General features: G+C 41.6%; 1 protein-coding gene across 1 annotated transcript in view; it reads left to right on the top strand.

The window, feature by feature from the left end:
- Positions 1–4,873: 4,873 nt before the first annotated feature.
- LOC149780371 (microsomal glutathione S-transferase 1-like) overlaps positions 4,874–15,008 on the top strand; it is a 66,757-nt gene continuing 56,622 nt past the window's right edge. Inside the window, exon 1 of the mRNA XM_089936199.1 lies at positions 4,874–5,041. Coding sequence (XP_089792325.1) covers positions 4,874–5,041 — 168 coding nt within the window. The remainder of the gene's footprint in view (positions 5,042–15,008) is intronic.

Here is a 15,008-nt window from a genome sequence, read left to right as displayed (position 1 = left end):
ACCTTGCTCTGTCAATTCATACCGTTTTAGTAGTGCTTCCTTCAGAGCGTCGTAGTTAAACACATCGCTACTAGGAAGTCATGAGTATAAGCCGAGGAACCTTACCTTTTAACTCAGCACTGAGATGAAGAGCCCGATCATCTCGCTTCCATATCTGGTTATCGGCATACCGCTTAAACCGATGAAGATAACTATGCATGTTATCTTTTTCATCGTCAAAGAAAGGTAATTCTGTGCTTGTTACTTTGCTAGAGACAGAATCTTGTTTTCCTTTTCTAGCATGTGGTAACTCTTATTGTCTGTCGTACTCTTTGTGGCGTGGCGGGTTGTTATGCCTCCGCTGTGGTAGGTGTGTGTTTTTGGGGTGAGTTGCTCCCAATATTATATTTAAATTATTATAGAAGTCCCACCTAGGCTCGATTTTTGTTGGAAGTTAAATTAGTGAAAGATAGATGTAAAGCCCCGAGCCCCTAGTCAGCAATGCCGACGGTTAAATAATTGTATATACAAAAAGTGAAATTCAATGAATAACAATTTAATAATAATTCAATAGTCAAGTGCTTCGAATTTCCCAAATACTCTGCTTCCGCTCGACCCTGCGATAGCCTTTTGCATCATTTGCTTAATAGTGTGAGATGGCTTTGAACCGGTCCTTGTATTCTACTCATCTGTGTATTCTTTTCTCCTATTCCTCAATTTCCTTCTCCTCTTCCTCCCGACTTTCTCCAGATTCATTCTCCTCTTCGACTTCTCTATACTCCTCCTCTTTCTCCACTTTCTCCTCCAGCAACAATCCAGCGATTCCTGCTGACAGGAGTCGATGAATCCTCCTTGTTTGGACAGCTGTGACACTGACAGGTTAATAACGATGCCACTTTTTTGAAGCTGAATGTTTGGCGACTGAACTGGCTTGACGTTTTGTCAGCATAAGTCTGTCTGGTCCGATATGTGCTTACTCCTTCAGTCATGTCTCTTACATGTGGCTGCCACTGCGATGTTTTCTTCTGCTGTGGTGACAGCGTGACATCTACTGGAACGTACGAGATGGTGCTATATGAAAGGCTACTATTTTGTTCGTTGTATTTTATCATACCCACGACTGGCATATCCAGTGTGTGATGTGACGATGTCGCGTTTATGACGAACTCTTTTGCCTTTGGGTGCTTTTTGATTAGTTCCTGTGTTGGCTCCAGATGCTGTGGCCCTTCCTAGCGGTTTATAGTCTGAAGTAACTTGACAACCATGGTTTTGACGAAAAGAATGATCGCATCATCAATCCCCTTTCCGTCTCGTCGTCGCTTGGATGGCTCTTTTCTGAGCATGGTTGTCTGTAGAAGGATATTCATTTTTCCATTGAATACCTCCAGCGTTATGAATCAATCTGAGGTCACCAGCGCGTAACATACGTAATCACCAACTGGAGAGTTAATAGTCCATCGGATTTCAATGTCAGCAGGAGAACCTTTTAGACGTTCTGAATGCTTAGAGATATCAAAGTGGAAGATGGGGTACAAGTTGGCGAAACCATTTAGCGAGATTTGCGAGCCTGCGGCCACGTCTTGATAATTTTGCATGGCTTCTATCAGCATCATGTACGTTTTACAATACTTTCGAAGTTGCGTACTCTCTCTCTCTCTCTCTCTCTCTCTCTCTCTCTCTCTCTCTGCATATTGTCAGGAGTTCATACGGACGTTAATGCGTGACAGATTTAGATTTTTAAGCACGTGCTTGTTTTCAAACTGGTTTTCTTGCTTTACTGCCATCTGAAACGCTACGAAGACGTGCCTGGGAAGTTCTCTGTCTAGTTGGTGGCTATCCATCACGACGTGGGGTCCTGATCTGCAGATAATTGTTTCATGTAAATTCGGTTCTGCTAAGAGTACAGTGTTTTTGGTGAACCTGGCAAATGTAAATTTCAGTTCGAGCATGTGTGTCATTGAGTGAGTGATTTGGGGCATCCACATCGATAATCACATCATGATGAATTTGCCATCAGCGACAACTGCGGATATATGCCTGTCATCCATGGCTGAGTCTCTTTTCAACACGAGCATCTGAAGACCTGTATACAGCATTTCTATTCTTGGCCTCTTCCTCCTTTTCTCTCATCTCCATTAACTTTGATTTCATAAGTTCTTCCCCTTCTCCACTTGGGTTCTTCTTATTTTGCATCCTAAATTTCTGCTTTATTCCTAGTTGGTTTAGATGTTTCTGCAATGGCTTGTCCAGCTTGTTTCGTCATTAACTCATACAATGATCGTTGTTGCTGACGCTGAGCGTCTTCAGTAACTGACCTTGTTTGATATCGTACGTCGTTTTGGCTACGTCGAATTTCCCCGGTATCGGCTTAAAGATCACGCTGGCGACATCCAGCCGAAAGGACTGCTGACCTATCTTATTACAGGGGACGCACTAACGTAACGCTGCCCACTGCTAGATGAACGTTTAGAGAACATCCTCGCGCTGCCGATGTGTGCTTACTTTTCAAATAACATGTTCACAACAGAGTTGCTCATATATTAATCAGGTATGTAAAATTCGTCAAAGCTTTATCGATAACGTCCCGAAATCGTTTTAGCATCGCAATGAAAGGTCCTAAAATCGTCCTTGAAACTCGAAGACAACTCGGCATAGTCTTTGAACTGTTCGACGGTAATGACACTACAATGATCTCTCGAAACCACGTCGATGTCTCGATTGTCAAGACTTGCAAAGATGACAAAGCATACCTTGAAGCGTCGAATGAAATTAGGCACATCGTAGTACGGCTCAGTGAGATAAATGCGGTTTAAGCGCTTGTGTCTCGACAACAGAAAATACTCGCACTTTTAATGTCATAAAACACGATGATCTTATGCGTGTCAGAATCTAGTTCTTCTACGGGTTCGATTTCATCAGGATCTGTTTATGGTGAACGAATCATCAGCAACGCAGTTGACGAACACGTGCAACGTGCAGTATTTGTCTTGTTTATGATTGAGCGTATAAATCATCACCCGATCGTAATTCAACATGTTATTGAAGAGCATTTTCATGAGGAGATTCGTTTTGCCACAGGACCAACGATCATGTATGGAAATAAGGCATAAACAAATGATGCGGATGAGCTTTCGTTTTCTACCTCGTGTCGAAGTAAATGATGTTCGTTTTTATATAATTATGTCTTACACATCATTTGGACAATTAATCGGGTCTGCAGGTAATCAGCGATAAGTCAAGATGAGCTGAACTAGAAAGTCGGAGATTCCACGACGAGTCATCTCAACACGAGCGGGCATTGCCTCACCAAACTTGAAGACGTGAGTTATCCATCCCCGGAGGCCAATGCTGCACGATGACTTTAGGTAAGTAGACTCTCCCAGACTTAACTGACACTGACACGCGAAACTCTCGCAGGCAGCATAAACATGGGTGGAAAGATCTTATATGGTCTACCAGCAGCGATCGAACGATCTCTGGTGTCGTAACCGGCTGTTTCGTCGGTGGATCTCGAGGTGGCACTGGCGAACAAGTATGATAACATGGGTGGAACTCTCTCCGGCAAAGTAAACATAGGTGGAAATACTTTAAGCGGTCTTGCAGCGACGTTGCTGATCACCGACAACATCCAGGCGATATCGTACTCGTAGTTTAACTCATTTCGCGCCACTAAATTAACAACGACGGAAGGAACACTCACATGAAATCTCGCCGTGGCGACTGGGACTAAACACGCGGTCACGGATTATCCAACCACGACTAACAACGAAGTGTACAAAAATGTACATGGACACCCGACACGTCAGAAATAGTGTGGAATACATTCTAACGCCCACATGAAATGCTAGAAATCGATCTAGCGTAGTCGTATCAGCATTTACGGAATTTTCTACGTCTTTTAAAGTTTATAATGTATTTGCTCATCACATCGCACCGATGACCACTGGAAGCGAGTGAGCGACTGCCTGAATCACGTCCAAGTTTTGGTTACAAAATACAGATACTGCAGGTTTCAGGTGCGTGGACGAACTCTGGATGTGTTTTACAACGATACGATGGAAACAACCACATATGAATTTTACATCGTCAACACTTACAAAAAAAAGTATTCCACGTTTAAGTTTATAGCACCACCCAATCCAGGTTTGAGCTATTTTTAGATTTTTGCGATAAATGAACTAATATGAAATAGTCATCATGGTGGAAATGGTCCGAGTGGAGATATAACTTTATAAGTTGTTATTCGATGATACTTATAAGCAGGATGCGTTTTAGGCGGGAAACGTCAATGACATGCTTAAGCATACCACGGGAGTTCATGTCGATATCAACCAGGTGAGAAACCGGAGTAAAACGTCGCTGTAAACTGTCTCACAAACGATGGAATCACGATGCGATGTCTCACATTTCCGTAATGAGCTTGCCTCAGCAGCCATCGATATGCAGCAGCTCAATAAAGCCATCGATATGTATTTTGCAGTGTTGAAGTTTTGTAATGGTCGAGAATAGTCGCGATTAGTAAAGCTCATCGAGGGTATCGTCAACGACATCATTAACGAATTGCATTCAAACTTCGTGGACGCCATTGTGAAAACACGACACGTCAAAACGACTGCGATTGGTTCGAAAGGAAGATGATGACGCACACAAAAAGATCATGAATGCATGGATAAAGTGGTGTCACAAAACGCTTGATGGTATCGACAAACAAAATTTTTCCAACATGAGGGTTTAGAGTACGAGAACGTGAACACGATCATGGAAGTGATGGCGCTCGACCAACGCTCAGGCGGAGGTGCTTCAGGTGACGAAGTCACTCACTATCGATGAAGTTCCAGCTGAAAAACCGCCAGACGTGCTCCCATGCTGGAACCTCCTAAGTCCATACAAGATCATGTACAGAGACCATGGAAAGGTGGATCCCAACCTGGCCTTGGCTACATACCAGTACCTAGAGAGTTGTAAACGGGACGAATTCGTGAATAAGCTGACCAATGTTCTTAAGGACGGTGACTCCATCGTCAAGAGGCATTTTGTCAATCTTCATTTAGCTTCACAGGAGGTAAACCCTTCAAAGCGTGACTATCTCCTGAATGTGGTGAATCTTTCTCGAGAAACAGTAACTTCCGAAAAAGTAAATAGAAACGTGGAGAAAATAACTAATGCTTTTTATCACCTTTACACAAATTGACCGTGATCATCCATCCATACACTATAACATTTCGTGTAGCCTTGGTGATCAGCTTTTATGAGTACTTAGAGCACACGAAACTGCAAGCAGAACCTGGCATGTTAACGGACCTTGTAAATTAAACCAAATGACAGAGATAAAAAGAAATCTGTCGCTTTGGATGCCGATTAACCACGGACTCACCAACGAGTTCGACGATAGAACCATCAAAGTGGATCAAACGCATATTACATTTCTCAAAGATTACCTGCCATAGCTTGAATTGCTCATCAAGAGCTTAGGAGCATGTAGCCCATTCTTGACTTTTACCACATCGACGAGAAGTTGTCGACTGAACGATGTCGGGGCTAGAATCGTTTATCTCTACTACCATCGATGAGTCTATGTACCAGTATACTTACCGACGATACAAACGTAACTGAGGTTCATCTCGGTGACACTGACTACCACCGGTGTAATTTTTACAGGAACAATGACTAATCCGATGATCCTGATTTTATCAGGAGCCGGACTGGCTTTACAGACGATGATGAAACGCATCGAACCACGAGTGAAGGCCAAATATTAGCGCCAAGCAGGTTATGCTGTCATATCAGAAAATGTTCAATAGTATCAGATCGTATTTGCTTGGGGCTCAATTTGACATGGCGTTGCTGTTTCACGAGATGAGACCCCTCGAGGACCTCATCTTGGACGGTAGGAATCTTGTGCGGGCTAAAATCGCTGAGCCAATTCGAAACAGCCTACGGTAAAACGTATGTCACGTATGATTTATAAAAAATGTCTTGATACATCAGCTATACTGCCGGGGATGACAAGGTCTTCGTTACCGATGTGATCTTGCACAACCCAGAATCTCTCCATGAAGCCATAGTGAGGTTCATTCAAAATAACCTACTTGTGATGATCCAATTGATGCTGATGAAAACATGTAGCAAGCAAGCGGGTGTTACTCATGCGAGTGCAACGTACGCAGTTGTCCAGAAATAGCCTCGTGAAGATCTTTTACGACGAGGATCTGATCAGTCAGCACTGCATGAGATTGATGAGTTAAAATTATCTTAGTACTATTGAACGTTGAGGTAAATCACAGCGTAGTGAACGCATTTGATCACACCTGATATCTTACTTACATCATCGTGGAAAGTAGAAAAGATCTCAAGGATGCCATTGTAAATGCGGTACATCTCAATATAGACATCACCGTGGCCCTCTCATTAAAAAAGGTGGTCGGGATAGAAAACGATCTCTTGCGGCTTACGGCGGAGCAGCATGCTCTACATCGTCTACAACAAAGATCTCGTAAAGAAAAAACTACTTAAAATCGATATGCAATCCCTTAAACGACAACGTGCTAAAATCGTGTCTTCCTCCACCAAGACGCGTCGAAAAAGATTACGGAGGTGCTGACAAAGGATACATTTACGATCATATGCTTGAGCGAGGAGTCGACAAAGAACTGTAGCGCATTCTAAAATCTTCCGTAGATGCAGAACTAGGCATACACACGGCTATCAAATTCGGAGTAGCTCTTAACGTTCATTTTGTGAAGGAACAAACGAACATCGACGTGTGGATCAGAACAAATTCGATGATCGTGTATCATAGTCATGATTGCAGTCATATCGTCGACATCACTGGTCGTATGTCCAGCGTCGCATCGAAGATTATCAAGAATTGAGATCGGCATCGGTCTTTATCGGAGTCAATTAGGTCTCGTTTCAAACTTCAAAAATTCACGCCTTTGGGCGGAAGAAAGTACGCACCTCTTCCCAAGCAAATCGTAGCCAATAAATTATTCATCAACGTCCAAAAGACGATGACTACTGCCTCGTCGTGTAAGCCATCCTTTCCGCGCTACATAATGCAGAGGACAAAGCCAATCGCGTCTCAAAGTACATGTCGTATTTTGATACCATTAAAACCACTGGCATCACCTTTACTGCAGTGGTCAAAGACGTACCAAATCTTGAAGCGCTCAACAATGGACTCTCCATCAACGTGTTCGGACTAGATATAAAGAAAGCTGGTGATAAACAGTTTGTCGTCTATCCCCTGCTGATCTCAAAAGATCAAAGACTTCAGCCTGTTATGTCGATCACAGTACACGCATTATAAAAAACATGGATATTTCTGCCAACGATGGTGGCAATGCTTTCCTCAACCTCAGCGACTACACGAACATGTCACGTCAGCATACTGTCAAGAACTACAAACAGTGCAGATGCCACGCGAGCAAACTACAGTTAAAAACCCACTGCAAAAATACGCATATGCGTTTTATATCATCTTTTGCTTGGAAGCGATTTTGACAAAGTACAAGGACTTTCTCTGATCCAGTCTATTGTTTCAATCAAGAGGAACACAATCATGTACCGTGCTCGATAGGCTATAATATCTGCTGTTCCGTTGATGAACATTAGTCTTCGCTGTTTGGACATCGAAGTGGTGATAATTGCATCAACTGATTCTTTGAGAAACTAGTAGATGAATGGAAACGCATCAACGCTCTCCGAAAAATCCAACACCTATCATTCCACTCACACCGTCACAACTGCGACAGCACAAATTAAATCAGCAATGCCATATCTACGAAGAATACTTTAAGCCACATGATAAAGAAAGTCAAACACCATTGCCATATCACTGGTCACGGTCGAGAACCTGCTCATGCTGATTGTAATCTACGTTTCAAAGATCCAGACTTTCTACCGGTAATCGCGTATATTCTCATCATTTAATTTCATCATCGCAGCGCTCAGTCAACCGCGTGTCAAGACGCTTTTTGCAGAGGTAGATTCATTCGCCATAAAATGCATCCTAACAAATTTTTGAGAAATACATTTCGTTCTTGATTTGAACTTTTCGATTCAACGATTCATTCCAGTTCATCGCGTCGTCGCTGAAACCTGCCCTAAGTTCCCACACCTAGAAAAAGAATTTTGGACTCCATCCAAATCTACTTCATCTAAAATGAGTTGATCCTTATGAATACATTGACACGTGATCGAAATTTGATGAAACCTCGTTACCACCCATTGATATCTTATATTTTCACTTACATCTCTGCGACATCGCCGATTAGGAATACCAATACGTGAACAATATATGGAACGACTTCGGTTGTCAAACTCTCGGAGATTATCACGACCTGTACTTGAAAACTGACGTACTCATGCTCAGGGCTGTCTTTAAACATTTCACACATTCTTGCTTGCATCATTACCAATTCCATCCACTCTGGTAGTTCTCTTCTCCTGGCCTTTCCTAGATGCCCTCCTCAAGACAATTCAAGCTCATACTGAACTCTTCACCTATTCGGACATGTTAATGTTCACCGAACAAATGATTCGCGGTGGAATATCCGTCATCGGCCAACAACAAATACATGAGGGGAGGGGCAAAATTATTTAGGCTTCGATGAGGTTTTACTTAATAATTTTCTTCTAATTTGTCGAGATAATTGCTATAATGATAACTGTGATGGTGATTCATCGTTCTATGCATAGCGGTTTCAATGTTTCTTTGCACTAGATCGACATAATTAGCTTGTGCTGGATGTGAGTATGTGAGAAAGCTTGCCGGTAGGTTCTCGTGGGTCGGTGGTTCTGTCCTGGGTTTTCCCGGGTTCTTCCTCCACCATTTATACTGGCGGCTATATGGAATCGGTTCACAATTAATACTTACAGTTCAGTACCCACGAATGTAGTTCTAGTCTATTTTTAGAACATTTTTTTTTCCTCTCTCATTTTGGTGGTGATAGAAGAGTTTTATTTATGCATTTTTGGTAGGGATTTAAAGGTAACTGTTTATTTTTGATAATATGAGCTCAGGGTGTTGTTGTCTGTGTGTATTTCGGCGACAGTGCACAGTGAGTAATAAGGCCTTGGTGATGTATCCGAAAGTGAAATCTGTGTTCTGTTTACATGCTGCTATGTTGACAGTCCAGCATCTGAAAAAGAGCAGATCAACCTTTGACGAGAACTTCACCGTGAAGTCATCTTTGAAGGTATTTTAGATTAACATATGATTTGCATTGATTGTCACACAGTGGAAAGGTCAGTACAGAGAAACAAATGTAGAGAACATATAGTAAAATTAATTGTGTCCTATGTCCTGTCAGGGCAGCATTGATTCAACTTTAAATTGCTATAGAAAAGTTTTATTATTAATGATAAAGACATGTGATTTTCACACCATGTGTATATTGACTGTAGCAATCAGAAAATATAATTAGAATTTAAAAAAATAATTTTTTCCCTATAAATTCACAGAAATGGTATTTGTTGGAGATGACACTCATTATTATTAGCAGCAATGTATTCCTACACCATATAGAAGTTGCAATGGAGGATTTTTTTTCCAAAGCCTGTCAGCAAAGATTTCACTGAATTCTGTAATAGCACATAATAGTGTTTGTAAAATATGGACAGGAAATGTAACAGTCAATGGATTATATGGCCTATTGTCATATAAAGATCCCGTGACAAACACATGGAAGAAAAAACATGTTCACAAACTGGCACTAATGGTGAAGTTGAGAAGTCTGACTATACCAAAGGAGCTAGATGCATCCCATTTATGTCATAATAGTTTGTGTGGGAATGTGGATCATCTGGTTCTAGAGCGTCATTCCATTAATAATAATAGGCAGTATTGCAAAGGTTATGGTCATAGCATTGGCCATGGTGACTTCTCCAGACTGTATGATAAAGTTGAAATTATAATATGGAATAAATTCAGGTATCATGACATATCCTTGCACCCACCCACATCCATATCAATTTATGTCTGGCATGGAAGGAAGGATGGATGGATGTGTTGAGTAACAAGGAGAAAGGAAAGAGTGTGGTCTTTATTTTAGTAGACCATGCTGGTATGACAGTGCTTTCTTAAATACATTCCTCCATCCCTTCCTGCCTTCATTTCATTCATTCATTCATTCATAGATTCATTCATTCATTCATTCAGCTAGTCTAGTAAGTCATGTCTTGTCATGTCATGTTATTTTCAATTGATTTTTTTAATCTTTATTTATTTTGCTTTTAATTTCTTTATTTGTGTCTTCGTATTCAGAGAAAACTGTTTCGACCTCTCCATAGGTCTCATCAGGTGGTAGTAAGTAACACAACTGCACATAACATGGGATGTGTTACCTACGGATTTCCCCAATACAGCTTTCCCTTCTGTACAATGTGTTCTTCATGGTGTCTTTGAGCACTTTCATTTTGCACATGGAATTAAGATAACTTTTTCTGTCTGCAGTGTCCATTGGCTCCTGCTAAACCTTTGCATAGGAGTGATCGCCCTTGGTATCTAGCAGTCCTTTGTAGTGGTCAGACTTCCTATTGCCTTACTGTGTCCTGTACCTCAGATGGGCCTGTATCATATTCCCTCGTCCTGCTAGAATACGTTTCCTGGTTTGGGGATGCTTTTGATACAACTGATGGTAAGTGCAGTCTTTATCCATTGTCTCCAGTGATCTCAGAGTCCTTGTTGAATGTTTACCTCCCAAGTGTGTCACTTTTATTTTCAGTGATGATCCCAGGCTGTTATTGAGTCTGTGTATTGTTAAATGCACTCTTGGCTCAAAGTTTCTGGAATAGTTCACATTTTTAGGTAATGAAACACTGATTGATCTGTTCACTGCCTCACATTTCTGTGTATTTGTGTTCAGTCGCAATCTTTCTACAACATCACAGGAGAGTTTCATTTTCAGAACTTCTAGCAGGATGTTCTTATCATTTTCTGTCATGTTGAGATGAGTCATTTGATGAGGGCCCAGGTATGCTGATCGCATCCACCAGCTGTTAGTACTTCCTCCCCCACAGACTTTTGAATAATGCCGGCATATGGAGCAGTCCCCTGAATAACAGCACAGAGTGGCATCCAATACTTGGGTAAGTTGACATTTAATTTTTGTAACATCACCACTATTGTCCTCCATCATTTGCTTGAAGATTAAGACGCAACGTGCTATAATGTCTTGGCTGACAATTTTCTTGTTGAGCCTTTTTCCTTCTCTTGTTCTTATTCCTGGAAACATGTTTTCACTAAATATTGCAGAAATGCACCGTTTGAACTGTAAATGACCCAAATGGATGGGATCCGACAGTCTTTCTACTTTCCGCATTGGATGCAGAATGGTTTAAGCATTTTGGAAGCAGCAGCAGCCTGTGCATCTCCATCTGTTGTTACATGTCTAAAGAGAATCTCTTGCAGCACAAACTTGTTTCCCATTTATCTTGCCATTTCATACTCTGAATGTGGTGCAACTGGTGACAGATTTGCTGTACAGTCAACATGGCAGCAGCAGGGAAGTTGAACAGACCAGAGTTTCCAGCCAAAATAAAGCTTCCTACGAGAACTTTCTCCGTAGAAGCCTCAGAAAGCAGAAATAAAGCCTTCTACGGGAGCTAATTTTCGTGCATTTCAGACCAAATTATCTACGGTTGGAGCTTCATTGATGTCTGTGATGAATTCGATTGTGCCTTCGTCGGTATTGTCGCTAAATTCTTTTAACACTTGATAACAGCGTTGATCATCAACGGATGGTGCAACCAAGTACAATTTGTCCCATTTTAGCCATCGCATGATCAAATTCAATAACAATTGCGTCTTACCAGATCCAGATGGACCGATGATTATCATTCTGATCGAATTCGGTAATACCGCATGATGCTTCACCTGCTCGCGTCGTTTCGTGGCTGAAAAATCAATTACATTCATGTTAATAAAATACATGGATCTATATTGTGTTAAGTGCCGCAAGCACACAGCTACGATAAATCCAACCGAAATCGTCACACGCAACAACAGAAATGCGATCTCAGGGGAATGTGAAGTTTGTAAGACTCGCAAGTTCAGATTTGTAAAAAAAAAATAGAACAGGAGGAGACATTGCCGCCTCCATGAAAAATCTACCTGGGTTGCCCTGGGCGAAATATCCTGGAGAGAAGCATCTACCAGAGTACAATTATTGCGGACCCGGAACAAGGCTCGATATCAGACTCGATGATAATAATCAACCAAATCAAGGCGAAAATCCGGTAAACGCCATTGATGGAGCTTGTTATGATCATGATCTCGCATATCGCAACAGAGGCATCTCGCTGATATCAAGCTAATTCACGCACTAGACGCGATTCCTGATAAAAATTTCAAAGAGAAATTGGCATCCTGGTTGATAAAAGGCGCGATGAAAGGCAAATTAGTATTCGGTGCTGGTAAATAATATGGAGCAAATATATTATTCTCCGCGAGGATTTTGGCGAGGAAAATCAGCAATTGCCAAACTCGCTAAAGCCGTAAAGTAAAATCATCCGTCGCTGAATCGTGGCTATCGAAACAGGCAATTTGGCAAATATATCTTCCTCCTCCTAAAAAGATACCGTACGCGAGTTTCACCGTCAGTGTACCCAACGAGGTCCATCAGGCGGATCTAATGTTTCTTCCTCATGATACCGTTGACGGAGTCACATACAAATATGTCCTGACAATCGTTGATATCGCTAGCAGGTATAAAGAAGCAGAGCCATTATCGAATAAAACATCGACGGAAATTGCCAAGGCATTTAGCGAAATTTACTCACGATCCCCGTTAACATGGTCGAATCTTCTCCAGGTTGATCCAGGTCGAGAATTCCTCGGCGCGTTTACCTCACTGATGAAAAAAAATAATGTGAAAATCCGACGCGGTATCGTAGGTGTTCATCGCAATCAAGCCATCGTCGAAAGATTCAATAAAACTCTCGCAGAACGATTATTTGGATACCAGTACGCGCGTGAGTTTATTCAAGATAATAGATCTCATGATTGGGTATCAAGATTGCCTCATGTAATTAACGCGTTAAATAAGGAGACAACTCGAACAATAGCAATGAAACCTGCAATTGCAATTACAAAATCGAATATACCACTAAAGCGAGATTCCACAATTCAGCCTGTACTAGGTAGCGTCACAGTCAGGTATTTGTATAAAGAAGGGGAGGCTGAAGGAGGCAGAAAAAGAGCAACCGACCCAACCTGGAGCGTCACAACACATAAAATATCAGCCGTAACAAGATCGTCAGGAAGACCAGCGATTTATATCCTAGATTCGTTAGCGCCTCAACGTGGATTTACCAAAGAAGAATTACAAATAGTCCCCGAAGATACTCAACTACCGCCAGCGTCACTAATGTAGTTTACTCGAATTCGTCCTAGCTGAGATAATTTTCTTACTCTCGACACGGCTAAATATACCAAATTTGACCAAGAAATTCTATCATCGACGATCCAAACTTGTCCATCTACGGTTAATCCCTGCGACGAGTGTATCGTTGTTGCGTAGCCTAATTTCCACGGCGATTTTTCTGCATTTATCGCGTCGTTAACGAGATTAATATCAACAAAGATAATATCGTTCAGGACCAAAATCTTTTCCTCTCCACATGGCAGAGTAATATTAATATTTTGTCGTCGAGTATTAGCGGGCCTATAGCATAACGGTACCTGCAGCGTTGGAAATTTCTCGCAATGCAACTTGAATAACATTTCCTGAATAATATCACGAACAATTTTTCTGCTAGCAACGATCAGATGATCGGGACGCCACAAATTTAGAAAATCGCTCATCGGAGTCTCGTCGATTATTTTCCTCATGACGTCACACTGAATCTTATTCGGTTGTAATCGAATCAATTTTTTAAATTCGGTCAACAAAATACCCGTCGATCTATAATCAGCGTCGATTTCCTCATAATAATCAACGAAGCTTCTGAGCCATTCGTGAGGAGATTCGCCATCGATAGGATTAGGTTGGCCATGATCGCCGCACATTATCACAGCGGTATTTTTCCCTTCCAGCCAAGTCAAGATCGATTTTAATATATCTAAATTCACCGTGCAAATCTCATCGAAGATTATGATCTTGTTGATATATTTGTCCCCCATACGCACCGAGTCCCATGATCCACCGCTGTATTTGAAATAACTGTGATACGTGCAAGAACCAACGCCACGCTGCCTTATTTCTCGCGCTAATCTGTGTGTCGGAGTCAACACAATCATATCGGAGTTCGCAAATAAGTTTATTACTCGCGTTGTTTTACCACTACCACCAGGCCCATTTAGGTAAACGAATTTGCTGCGTGAAATTGGGTCAAACGCAGATGCGGCTGTCGAAGTTTCTCCAAATTTACCTTGATGAAATTCATCGCAATCTTCGACATCGGCGTCTTCACAATAATCTAGGATATCCTCGTTTTTTATCCTCCAGGTTCCCCATGAGCTACCATCGGTGATTAAATTTTCCAACCTATCTTGGTATTTTTTATCGATATAAAACGAATCCTTCGCGACCCTTACTGCGATATCAGAAAATTTATTTATCATCGAGAGTAAATTTATACTTACATAGGCGAGCATCGACGAACGCAAATGCGTATATTGCGCCGGTTCTCCGTCAAGGTAGCTAATCACGGTACCTAACTTTGTTCCATCAATAATAATATTCTCCCTATTACAAAATATTCCTCGTGATACCGTATCAGCGATTATAAAATCCATCTCCGCATCGTTGATAAACAACCTAGCGTGTCGATGTTTGTGATCAACGGATCCACCTTGAGTAAATTTACCAATTATTTTTCTTCCTATATCTTTCGCGTTGTCACAGTCCGTCGGCAACCACACATCGGTCTGTTTTCTGTAAGATATAATCGCCTCGCTCACCGTCAACGACACTAACATCGACGAATCTAGCATATATCTCAATAACACTGTAGGAACCCAACGGCGCTGAGATAAATGCCTTCCGAACCAAATATAGCAGATTTTATGTAAATTTTCAGCAAAC

The sequence above is a fragment of the Sinohyriopsis cumingii genome, chromosome 16 (genome assembly GCF_028554795.1).
Source record: "Sinohyriopsis cumingii isolate HCF-2022 chromosome 16, ASM2855479v2, whole genome shotgun sequence".
NCBI lineage: Eukaryota > Metazoa > Mollusca > Bivalvia > Unionida > Unionidae > Sinohyriopsis > Sinohyriopsis cumingii.
Note: the sequence above shows the minus strand (reverse complement) of the source record. Positions and strands in the feature narration are given on the sequence as shown.